Consider the following 12,829-nt stretch of genomic DNA (forward strand, 5'->3'; position numbering starts at 1 on the left):
CAATGTCTGCTATTTTTCCTTCTGGGAGTGAGATCCCTTCTGTGTGGATGACCTTCCCTCTCTTTGTAACCATCCGACCGCACTTCTCTAGTCCGAATGACATCCCAATGTCAGTGCTGTAGATCCTGGTGGTGTGGATCAGTGAGTCGCTGTCTCGCTCACTCTTGGCATACAGCTTGACGTCAATATATATGTATATATATATGGAAGATGTACGTTCATTCAGATGTTATTTGGAACCAAATAATTTTGATTGCATAGAAATAAAAATGATCTTTTTTTTGGGATATTTGGATGCTACAACTTTGCCATTTTTTTAAATTGTAGAACTATTTAACCTGTAACACCCTCTTTTCTTATGTAGACTCATGTAGCCTATGAAATTGGAAAAATCAAAAGAAGCATAAATAAAATGTTGGTTATTGCCTGAACATTGCAAATGTCACACCGAAAACTGATGAAGATAAAGTGAAATGTCCAGTTCCATCAGTGCTGCTATTAGAGGTGCAGCATGTAAAAATTTATATATGACAATTCTTTTGAATTAAAGATGGCAGGACTTAATTTAATCTCATATTCACGTATGTAATGAACATGCTGTGAAGCCAAACTAAGTGTAAATAATATGGATATGTCTCCATCTGTTGACCATCTGACCTCTCTGCAGGAGGTACTTTTGTTGGGCATTTTGTAACTATAGGGCTATTAGGATTTTTTTTTTTTTTTTTTTTTTTTTGTCGGGGCCCATACAAATTTGACAGCTTAGATATACTTCACGACGAAAGCCAATTTATCATAAAGTTTGACAAAATCTTCAAAAAATATCAAAATGAACATCTCCTATTTAATTCGGAATGCCCAAGTAAAAAAACAACCAAATAAATAAAGCTATTTTGCACATCAAGACATCAAATTATGACTGAAAAGTGGTTATATCTGTTAGGAACTTGATGGAATGCCATTTTGACATAAAACAGATGAAAGAAAAGACAACAACCACAATGCAGATATCAGAATCATATCATATCATATCATATCATATCATTTCAAAGATTCACATTGTTAATTCTAGATAAGATGAGTGTAACTGTGGACATGAAGTTGAAAGCCCAATATTCATGAATGGAGAAAAAGAATATCATTTGTCCCAGAATGACATCTGAGACATAAAATATTGATTGTAGATAAAACGAAAAGCCGTCTGGATAGCTGCAATGTTCATTTTGACAAGAAAAAAATATATATTATGGATATTGACAATACATTTTAAATCTAACCATTTAGACTTAGTTTTATAGAGTTTAATTTCTATTTATATACATTTTGAAATGAGTAGTAGGGAGGTTGAATTATATGCTACAACGGTCTGCCATACTGCGTTCCTTACTTCTTTGTTTAATTTTATCCGTGATTTCCGTCAGTCCGCGTTAGAAACAGAAGGAAACTAGCCGGTATTTGAGTCAGTTTCTGTTCAAAAACACTAACAAGGGCTGACACGACGTTTGAAGCGAGAAAAATACAAAACTTTTCTTAATGTCTTCAGAAGTTATGGCGCGCGCCTTTAAGATGAAGTCACGTGACCTTGTAGGAAGCGTCGTCATACCCGGAAGCGATCTGTCATTGCAACGTTTTTCATGGGCATCTCTGTTCTCAGTGGAAATGAATGATATTTGAAATGTAGCCGACTGAACAGTGAACCGCGTCGTTTATCCGCAGTGGGAGAAAAACAAACAAACAAATGAATGGCGTTTTTTCTGCTTTTAGCCGCAGCTGCTACCTGAGCGCCGTCAGTTAGGTAACGTCAAGTTTTGTTATTTGGTCAAATAGGTACCTGCTTTACACAGAAAGCATGGATTCGTTCACGTTTGGATTCGTCCTTTTGGTTTAGTCATAGAAGACAAGCACATGAGGCCTCAGCCAAGCTAGCAAGAAGTTTGTCATGATGGCCATGATGGTGGCAAGAGGAGCCAGAGGAGTCCTTCTGAACCTGAGGTACTCCCTGCAGAAAACAGGCTCCCCCTTTCCCAGATTCAGGCTCGTCCAGGACCGTTTCATGAAAAGAGGGCAGCTCTTAACCCACATACCCAAGGTGACACTGCTGTGCTGGGGAGCAGTCAATGTATCATCATTATGTGCAGCCAGGTGCCAGGAAGCAGCAGCACTTTCATCCCATACGTCTGACAGAAAGTCTCTCGCCAAAGTCCAAGTCCACAAAGTTATATTTTTCCTCCGTCTCAGCTTACGAGCGCTGGTTCTGCTCTTCAAGTTTGGCCCGCTTCTTCTGCTTTCCCCCCTGGTTCTGGTGTCCGCCCGCTGTGCGTCCTACTGGCTGGACGCTCTGCTGTGGGTGACCGAGACCTCTGGGCCGACCTTCATCAAGCTGGGCCAGTGGGCCAGCACCAGGCGGGACATCTTCTCCCAGGAGTTCTGTGAACGCTTCTCCAGGCTCCACGTAAAGGTGCGCCCTCACTCCTGGGCCCACACCAAGCAGTGTCTCCGGAGGGCCTTCGGGGAGGCCTGGAGACGGGTGCTGGTGTTCCAGAGCAAAGAGCCCGTGGGCTCAGGATGCGTTGCTCAGGTGTACCGGGGCTGGGCCAGGGTAGACCAGGTGGAGGACCCGGCCTTCCAGTCTCTGGTAGAGGCGCTGGAGAAGGACACCTTGCTGGAAGCCTGGGAGATCCCCGGTCTCGGAGGGGCGCTGCAGCAGCTCTGGACGGGGAGGAGGGAGGAGCAGGACTACGAGGAGACAAGTCAGCCTGAGGAGAGCGGCGCTGAGAAGGAGCGACTCATACCTGTGGCAATCAAGGTTCCCCTCTCTGTACACCTCACATACCTCCATGAGAAGATGTGCGTGCTGCAACATGTTGTTTACCTGCGGGGCTTTTCAGGTGGTCCACCCAGGCGTCAGGAGGCAGGTGGAGATAGACCTGCTGCTAATGAAAGCAGGCAGCTGGCTTCTGCACTGCCTGCCTGGACTCAAATGGCTCAGTTTGTGTGAAGTCGTGGTGGAGTTTGAGAAGCTGATGACGAACCAGGTAACAGATCCCATTGAATTCAGCTCCATAACAATGTATTTTAAAAAAACAGTATGTCATATTTTAGGAAAAAATCAGACTTTTTTTTTCATATGTACAAGAAGTTGCATTCATGAGCTTTCATTCAGGTGACTGTAAATGTTCTTTCCAGATTGATCTCCGTTTCGAGGCCAGGAACATGGAGCGCTTCAGAGAAAACTTCCGGGACGTCGACCACGTCAAGTTTCCCACTCCGTTACGACCGTTTGTCACCAGAAACATCTTAGTGGAAACCTTTGAAGTGAGTTCCTGAGAGCCGAACTGACCACTGCAGTGTTGCGTGGTTATTTCATTGCAAAGCAAAACGAATAAATCGATTTATCGACCTCCCCTTGTTTTATTTCAAGGAAAGTGAGCCCATTTCTTTCTACTTGAGCTCTGACATTCCGAAGGAGGTGAAGCAGAAAATAGCCAGAATGGGAGTGGACACCCTGCTGAAAATGGTGAGATATGTCCAAGTTCAGTTCATACGACGGTCCCGTCTTTGTGAGATATAGCTGATTACGTACCTTCTCCAGAACTTTGAACCAGTCATCTTTATATGCGTTTGTGTTGCAGGTTTTTGTGGACAACTTCGTCCACGGGGATCTTCATCCCGGCAACATTCTCGTCCAGTGTCAGAAGCCTCTCCCCGACTCCCCTGACGCTGTCAGTAACCCGGCGGACCTCCATGGGAAGACCACCCTTACCGACCTGTGGGACACTGTGGTGGTCAGCGTCAGACCCGACTCGTGTCCCGTCCAGCTGGTGCTGCTGGACGCCGGCATCGTGGCCCAGCTGGACGACCACGATCTCGCCAACTTCAAGGCTGTTTTCACAGCCGTGGTGCTGCGCCAGGTAGGAAGTAAAGGGGCGAGAAAGTTTCTTTTTTTTGTCTTACATTTGTACCATTTCATTTTAAACAATGAAGCTCAGAGGGGAAAAAAGTTTGCACGTTCTTGAAATCTTTCTAAATAGATACATCGCTCACTGTTATTGTGGTTTTGGGTGTCGTCTTACAGGGCGAGAGGGTTGCAGAGCTGGTTTTGCATCATGCCCGAGCTAACGAGTGCAAAGATGTGGCACTTTTTAAGAAGGAGATGGCAGAGCTGGTGGATCATGCTGTCACGAACACCCTCTCTCTGGAAAAGGTATTTTGTGCGTAAGACTTTTGTAGGCGATTGCATTTATAGATTCAAGGGATTTCCAAAAAAGGTTAAAAACAAAAACAACTGGACTTCTATTCTGTAGTTGAAGACATTCTGCTTCTCATTCGAGGAGCTTTCTGAGTGTCCCTTATCCCCAGACAGATAGTTTGAGAGGGGGGTGAAGGAAGCCATCTATGTCAAAAGAGAGAAACCAACATTAAACAGAGGAGCAGGTCTCAGATTTCAGCTTTCAAGAACCTACAATGGAGCGTTAGGCCTGATCCCCAGTCACCAGCAGATTATAGTATAAAACAAAGAAACGTCTATTTTAAATTTGTCTCTTTTTATCTAATCTGTTTTCATACATTTGTTTTTTTTCTTCTTCTTGTGCTGGTAATTCTTGTGTTCTGGTCTAATTAAGCATCACTAGCTTTTACAGTTTGAATCTTTGCCACCTGTCCTGGAAGAACAGAAATGTGAAAATAGAGAAGTGATTTATAGGACTCAGGATCCAGCAGTTCTTACCAGAGAAACTGCATGTAAAGGCATATTTGCATAATTTATAACAGTTTTGGTTCAGAGATGGTTGTCGCTAAAAACCACCATCTTGACGCTGCCGGGATTCTCTTATATCTGACAAATAATTATGCAACAGCTGAAGATATTTGCTAATATATTATTGCATGGTTAAAGCTTTCAATTGGGTCACGTTTCAGCTCATGACTGCCTTTAGTTTAGGTTAATTATTTGCTGTTATGGTTGTTCATACAGACTTAACTCTTGTTTTCCCTGTCTCTGGTCGCTCTGATTAGTTTGTCTCTTTTTCCTTTGTTGTTTATAGATCCAAGTGTCCGACCTGCTCTCCAAGGTCTTTAGTTTACTCATCAAGCACAAGGTAAAAATCTACAATATTCTTTGTAATTTAAATTCATTGGGAACACTTTATAATAACTACACCTTATTTAGCCTTATTTAATCATTAATTAACCTTGAAAACATCATTAATTAAGAATGATTCATACATAATACACTATAAATTAACACATCTATTAATTATTTACCCATAAAGGCTAATTACTTCCAAAACAACATACTCAACATTTATTCATGCTTAATAACTCATGAACTAACTATTCTATATACTGTGTGTATATGTGTGTAAATACTCATAGAAATGTACTTTCACACCATGTGTTAAACATGTATTAATGGTTAGAGAATGTTTGAATTAATTATATACTTATCCTGCAGGGCATTAATAATTAAGACAGTTGTTAGTTGTTAGTTAAGTCTTTATTTGAACCCTGCTAAAGTGAAGATTATTTATGTTTTATTAAGTATTTGTTAATGTAGACAAAGCACAGAAGTTCCTTTTCACCTGTGGAAATCGGATCAGAATCAACACAATCATGTAACATTACTTTCAACAGTTGACAGGACAGTCGACTGTGTTTACAGCGTATTAAGCATGAATCATCCTTAATTAATGATGTTTTCAAGGTTAATTAATCATTTATTAATGATCAAATAAGGTGTAGTTATTTTAAAGTGCTACCCATTCATTAAATGAACCCCACTTTGCTTCTACAATGTCTGAACTTGCAGGGAACGACCAGCAGTTCTGGTGCTGAATAGTTAATCTGGAGTGAAGTCGCCCCGAGAACAAAAGCAGTTAAACACATAACATGAAGTCACTATGCTCTTGTTAGCTTCAGCGTGCGTTTTAGGATAGGAGACAACTTACTCTATAAAAGCAAACTGGAACAATGAATTATGTGTGACAATTGTCATTTGATGTATTCTTGAAGAGGAAATGGATAATTCAGGCTAAATTAATGTACAAAACTATCATTATGTCAGTTTCCTGTCAGATATTTTTGGAACAAGATTGAACTCGGATGATTGGTGCTATTGTTGATGTCATCTTGAAGGCAATAAAGAAATCCAGATGGGTATCTTTTATGTTCTGTATTTTTTTTAAAAAAGGTTTAAAGTGGGCAACAAACAGTGAAAGTGTTACCTGTCAGAGGCAGATGATCCAATAAAACATTGTTTTGCTCCCTGGCTGAATTAAATATGCTGACTGCTGTGACTGATTCTGTTCTTCAGGTGAAGCTGGAGAGCAACTTTGCCTCCATCGTGTTCGCCATCATGGTGCTGGAGGGTTTGGGCCGGTCTCTCGATCCCAACTTGGACATCCTGGACTTGGCCAAACCTCTTCTGCTCAAGAACTATGCCTCCCTGATCTGACGCTCGTCGCCTCCGAGCAGACAGACAGACAGACAAGCACCTGCACAATAAGAGTTATCATAGTTACTGTGGGCAAACAAGTCACATGTACGTCCTCTAAAAGGGACATTTCAGACATTTTTTATTTTAGGAGCTCTGTAAAAAGGGTCATAGGCAGTTAATATCTTACCTGTTGTAGATTCTTTGAAAGGCCTCGGTTTGGAGAAATGTCAGCTCGATGCTGGATTGCAAATATTAAACCGTTTCTCCAAGCTGAGGTCGTCCAAAGAGCCATCCACAAGTTTGAGCCTCCTTTAAAAAAATGTTTGAAATACCCCTTTAATGTTGGAGTCGTTTTCAGGATTGTGAGGCATTTTTTCCACTGTAGCTCACACGATTGTAGTCTCCTTTGTATTTCAGCCGTGCTGATACCTTAAATACCTCATAGTGTTTTTTATATTAGTAGGCGTCATCACTTTAACTTGAGTTTTGTCTTATTGTCCGACAGAAGTACGAACATTTCCCTCATTTTAACGACACAATCAGCAGAATTAGTACAGGAAGCACTTTCTGTAGGACACGAGAACAAGATAAGAGATGATATATAAAAAGTAGTGCAGGTAAAACTCAAAGGCGTAAGATTTCTTTTTAATGTCTACGTTCCTGTTGTCTTTTATTATGCTATTGTTTATCTATCAAATTTCTTTTACACTACACTGACAAGCTGCCCTTCGGGGTTTGAACTTACTAAATGAGTAACGATAACACGAATAAAAGCAAATCCATGTTCACTCATCCTGTTTTTTTCTTCCCGCTTCCATCTGTACGTTTTTACAACCTTCAAAGTCACAACATGGACAGCACAGGCTCCATTAATCTACAGTTTTATTAAATCTGTCAATGAAAAAAACAACAAAAAAAACCCAGACAAAACTCAATTTTGTCATCGTCATCAGGAAGAACAGTCAGCATGGCTGAGCGTGTGAGATCGAGAAGGTTTTGGTGCAAAATAGAAAAAAACAAAACAAAACAAACAAACAAACAAAAAAAAAACAACCTCGTCACATACCCTTTTATTGCAAAACAGTTTTTTTTCTTCTTTTTTAAATTTTTTTTATTTTAGTCGCCATCAACAGCCCAAACAGAGCAGCACTGTTCAAGTAAGGAGGGAGGGGAGAGGTGACAACTGTGTTTAAAATAATAATAATATTATTAAAAAAAACAACTTTTCAATAATATTAATAAGAATAACTATAATAGTATTGACAAAACAAATAAAAACATCTCTAATTGACAAACACAATCACCTCAGTATAAGACTATTTTCTGTCACGGTCACAATAACCAGAGAGAAGTTGTTTACCTTTTTTTCTTTTCCTATATTTTTCATGAATTAAATAGTTTTTAAAAATATCTCACCATTTACTTATACACATCGTTTTTTTTTTGTTCGTCTTTTTTGTGTATGTTTTTTTTTGTAATTTTTTTTAAAATTTATTGCGAAAATAGGCAACTGGACTAGTTGTGACGACTTGAGATCTGTGTGACAGAAATACAGATTAAATAGAGAGAGAGAGACGGCGGAATGGTCGGGGGGGGGAGTTGGCACCGAGAGCAGCAGCTGGATGTGGTGACGCGGGGGGACTCTAAATCCGCCACCGGGTGGCAGAGTTCAGTCTCAGTGATCCTCCGGGTGGGAGCTGTAGCAGCCAATTCCCTCCCCCTCTCCCCCCACTTCCGTTACAGCAGAGGAAGTGAAGTGCCGACGACAGCCTCTGTGGGCGCGTGTTGATCTTTTATTTGGAATGATGCTTATTTGTTGAAATTTTGTCCACAGTTGCTTATTTGACTTGCAAAATCTCTAGTTCTATGTACAAAGGTTTCAAATCCCTGAAGGACATTTACAAAGACAAGTGCAACCTCTGTGTAACTATCCCCTTTCTGGAGAGATTCGGGGATAAAAGGGGCTCCTCTAGAAGGAAAACGGGGAAGGAGGGGGGAGGGAGTAGTACCAACGAGTAAACGTGCCACAGAAGAAATCAACAAATCTGTTCTCGGGGACCAAAGAATAAAAGAACAAAGTCAGAAGAGCACGACGCAGGAATGTCAAAAGCTGATAAACTGAAATCTGCTATCCGTAGATGGGCACCAACATGTCATATAATTTAAAGTGTCCGAAACATGTAACAAAACCAACAAAATGCACAAACAAAATGAAGCTCCCGTTGTTGGTTTGTAGAGTTCCTTCATGCCGTTCCATCAGTCTCTCCATGCATTTAAAAAAAACAAAAACAAACGTTTTTAAAGGCCAAGCAGACCTCCTCCGTAATAAAACTAATTGCTTCACACCCTTTTTCTGTCCGTGTCTATTAAAACGACAACTATCGGTGTGATGCCCCCCACCGCCACCGCAGTGTTTCTGTAGTGATCCTCGACGAGACCAAAGAGCGCGTTGGAGGGCGAGACGAGCTCGTTTTGGGACTGGATTCTTGGAAGAAAACAGAGTGTAAACTTTAAATCAGGGTCCCGGGGCGTTAGAGAGAGGACGGGGGGGGGGGCTGGTGTACATAGGCAGATCTTGAGCACAGGCACATACGCTTATTCTCGCACAAAGTAGCACGCGCACACTCGTCGGTCTTTGAGGCCCCCGTTGGTTGTGGAAGATGGAGCTGTGGGCCGTCAGCAGTGCAACAAAAGCCGCTTGTTGACCCTTCAGTCAGAATACTGAGCAGGTCAGCAGCTGTCATTGGTTTCATGACTGAAAGTTCAACTGTGAACCAGGAAAGAATACAGATATAAGATACTGACACAACAAAAGCAGGATTCTTCCCAGACAGAGCTCCGACTCCTCTCCCTAACGAACATCCAGCCTTCAATCTTGTCGTTCTTTTTGTAGGAAGAAACAAGTGGTATGCCGTGTTACCTCCTTAAGCTTGTTTTTAACGTTCCTCTTGGTAAAAGACACAGAGGAGTAAAGTCAGGTCCGTATGTAATGGATGTGTGAGAAAGGAGGGAAGTCTGCCATCGTTTCTGACTCGTGGTTTCCAGCTTTTCTTCACGCTGTTGTCCCACCGGCTGCCACCAGAGGGCGATGCTTGGGCTGAAAGGTGGAGAACAGGGGGGAAGGAGGGGAAACTGTTCGGAGTTTGTGGCTATGAGGTGAGCCAGGGGTGAGTTAAGCACTCTCCAGCCGAGGCCCTCTTCTCGGGGACCATCTCTAGCATGGGCAGAAGGAACTGAGTGAAGTGGCCAGCGTCTTCGTGCGACCAGCCGTACTTTTCCACGAGCACGTCGAACAGGGACCACGGCTTCAGCTTGGTTATATGCCGCAGCTCACCTGCAGTAGGGGGGGGGACACAGAGCAGAGTCAGTGATGGTGGGGGAAAAGGGAAGAAAACAAAACCCCTAAATAATGGGTAAGACTAGATAAATAAAGAAAAAAGACTGAGCTTTACATAGATTTATTAACCATAGGAAAATTTAAAACACCACTCTTCTTTTTAAACCAGCTTTTTACCCCAAACACAAGGGAGTTTCATAAAAATCCATTTTAATTCTCACAACACAGTAATTAAGCAGCAACATTACCCCTAAAACAGTATTATGTCTTTTATTGTAGGCAATTAAAAAACATACATCCTGATCAAACGGCCTGTAAGATAGTCCATTTGGTGTTATTTAAAAGCTTGTGTGTTTATTTTTTATTTTGTCCAATAAGACCTTTGTTTTTTTTAAACACAAAAGCATGATATATTTTCAAATTTGGTTTCCGTTGAAGTTACTGTTACCAACTAAAACACATCTTTTTGTAAATACAAAGGAAGAGCAAAAAGGTCTGGGCATGTATTCTTTATCTGCTAAGGAAATGGATTTCTTTTATTTTCTTCAGTATCAGATGTGCAAGATCGTGCTTTCCAAAAGGAAAGGAGGTAAAACTACTCCAAAGTTGTTTGTAACTACAAGTTAAAAAGTTAACATACTATGGGATGTTTCACATTCTGTTTGCCTTGCACAAATGAAGATATTAGCTTAATGTTTTCATCTTTAACGTTGTTAAATGTGAGTGTACCGGAGGATCGGTCTTCTCACTTTACGCATGCATAATTTACAATTTCCAACCAATGAAGTATCTAATGCAACTAAAATATCGCCTGCCACCATGCCAAAGTTTTAATCTAAATCTTGCAAGATCTATTAGCATTTGGGGAGTATGTGTTGGGTATAACTCTCAGCTACTACCACACCAAATATTAGCTCGATATCTGTGAAACTGACCGAGTTAGAGACATTTTTGTGTTTGCTGAGGTCGATTAGCTGTGGTGGCCATCTTGAATCAGGTTGGCTCCAAACACAAATCAACTGTACGTCCAATGATGACTTTTTGAGAGTTTCAAGAGACATTTTGCTAACAGGCAGGCAAACGAACACACACAGAATTAGACGACTGCTCGCCTTTTGGTGGGTGATGATAAACTTTTTGTTGTCATCCTTCAGAGAACTGTAGTGTTATTTCACGGGATCTGCTGTCATGTGGCTTAAAATATATGCGGCCTTTATAAATTGTCCCTCAAAACCTTCCAGAACTCCACGTTTTTTTTTAAATACAAGGATATACCATATTATTGGAGACTTACAATAATATGGGTAAACATAACAATTTGGGTAGACAGCACTTACAGGTTCCACAGGAAACAGAATCACATCTTTTTTGTTCGAGTATTAGAGCGAGATAGTCTTTTTTTTTTTAAATCAGAACACCTGTTTGACTGCTGCATGATTGCGCTCTCCAGCCAATCAGGAGCTGATTTAACTAATAACTTCACCTCTTTCTTTTTCAGCATTTATAAATCAGCACTACAACGACACGGTGAAAACCTGTAGAGACTTGATTGAAAACCACAACAACCGAAACAGAGACGCAGAAAATTGGGGAAAGATGAAAAAAATAAAGAGTTTGTTACCAAAGAAAGGGGGAAAAAAAAAAAGCGAGTCTGAGAGAGAAGAAAGACACTGCAGGATACCAATTTCTGATGGGAGCAGCCAAAACCAAAGGCCTAACTTAAATCATGGCTGCTATATTAACTTTTTTTTTTCATCTAAACAAGATGAGAAGAAATCTACTCATCAAGATTATTGCAGCAAATAATCTCTGAGGTAGGATTCTTGCAAACACTATCTATTATCCAGGTGATACATGTCCAATCAATGTAACTCCCGATGTTTAATACAAATAAATAAATAAATAAAGTCAAAAATCAGTGCACATGAAAGAAAGCGTGTGACGGGGAGCCCTGCACAGCCGAAGGCTTTTTGGCAGACAGGAGGAGCCCCGAGAGGCAGAGCGAGAAAGTCGGCTCAGATTACCACAGCAGCGGGAGATAAAAGGGCCAACATTGAGACATCAAGTGCACGCTCAGACCTCAGATAGAGACAACATCAAAGGCCGAATATTCAGATCTCATGACACGTCATGAAGAATGCATGAGCCGAAAGAGGAGGAGAGAAGGAAGCCTTAAAAAGGGAATACACAGGATGGTGTGAAGAGGTTATTAGCGGTATCAGACAGGTCCGTACACTTACCAAGCTCGTGGATGAACGGAACCAGAGAGAGGTCGGGACGGACTAAGGTTGAATTCTCCCGTGTGTGTGTGTTTGGGGAACGTAATTAAGCTTTCAGTTTTATTTGTGCAGCAGGGAGAAATTCAATTAAAAGACAGAAATTAAACCCTTGTTAAATTTTCTTTTGGTATCTTTTCCCCAAAACCCACCTGAAAATCACCAGCATGCCACTGATTTCTGTTTGAGTCGAGTTTAAATAAATTCATTTCCAAACGCTGCTCAAAGATTAGGACAACTACGACGACTCATAAACCCCATCACAAAATCGTATTTCCAAGTAATATTAACGCTACAAATGGAACCTATAATTTGATCGTTTCCAGACATAGCTGTGGTTAAACCCATTTAGATCGGAGTCATTGCATTCTTGATTTGAACTTTTAAGCCCGATGCCATTCGAGACGCTTATTACGATTTAACAATTTTTCCCAAACAAGTTTCCTTTCAAATGTTTAAAATAGACGCAAAGTTCATAAGTTACACTAAATGCTAAACATTTAAGGTTTTTATAAATCTAGCTTTATCATTCCAAAAAGGTTTAGAGGGCATCTATTTAATTAAAGCTGAAACATCGTAAAGTTGAAGACTTTAACAGCTGTAACTGAGTCCAACTGGTCTGCCAAATTTAGATGACGTGAATTAAGTTTTGCTGACAAAAACACACACTTCAGTCAAACACCTCCGTCCTGTGTCAGGAGGGTCAGCAAAGCTGGGATTCTTACGGTCAGAACTAATCTGGCAAAAGCAAAACTAGACTGATCTTTAGGAAAGCAGAAAAAA

General features: G+C 41.0%; 2 protein-coding genes across 3 annotated transcripts in view; one reads left to right on the forward strand and one right to left on the reverse strand.

The window, feature by feature from the left end:
* The first annotated feature begins 1,582 nt into the window (after positions 1–1,582).
* adck2 (aarF domain containing kinase 2) lies at positions 1,583–7,831 on the forward strand. 2 transcript variants are annotated; one of them, XM_017437822.3, is made up of 8 exons: positions 1,583–2,806; positions 2,889–3,035; positions 3,187–3,315; positions 3,422–3,517; positions 3,633–3,911; positions 4,076–4,204; positions 5,043–5,096; positions 6,311–7,831. In XM_017437822.3, the coding sequence occupies exons 1-8, from the start codon at positions 1,940–1,942 to the stop codon at positions 6,449–6,451; spliced, it is 1,842 nt and encodes a 613-aa protein (XP_017293311.1). In that variant the 5' UTR covers positions 1,583–1,939; the 3' UTR covers positions 6,452–7,831. The 2 variants fall into 2 exon arrangements, with proteins under 2 accessions (XP_017293311.1, XP_017293312.1); XM_017437823.3 differs by lacking the exon at positions 6,311–7,831 and adding an exon at positions 5,807–6,271.
* The window catches only part of LOC108248824 (SRSF protein kinase 2-like), a 71,600-nt gene continuing 66,594 nt past the window's right edge, over positions 7,824–12,829 (reverse strand). Inside the window, 1 exon segment of the mRNA XM_025011001.2 lies at positions 7,824–9,767. Coding sequence (XP_024866769.1) covers positions 9,583–9,767 — 185 coding nt within the window. The 3' untranslated portion in view covers positions 7,824–9,582.

This window comes from Kryptolebias marmoratus, linkage group LG11 (assembly GCF_001649575.2).
Source record: "Kryptolebias marmoratus isolate JLee-2015 linkage group LG11, ASM164957v2, whole genome shotgun sequence".
NCBI classification, from domain to species: domain Eukaryota; kingdom Metazoa; phylum Chordata; class Actinopteri; order Cyprinodontiformes; family Rivulidae; genus Kryptolebias; species Kryptolebias marmoratus.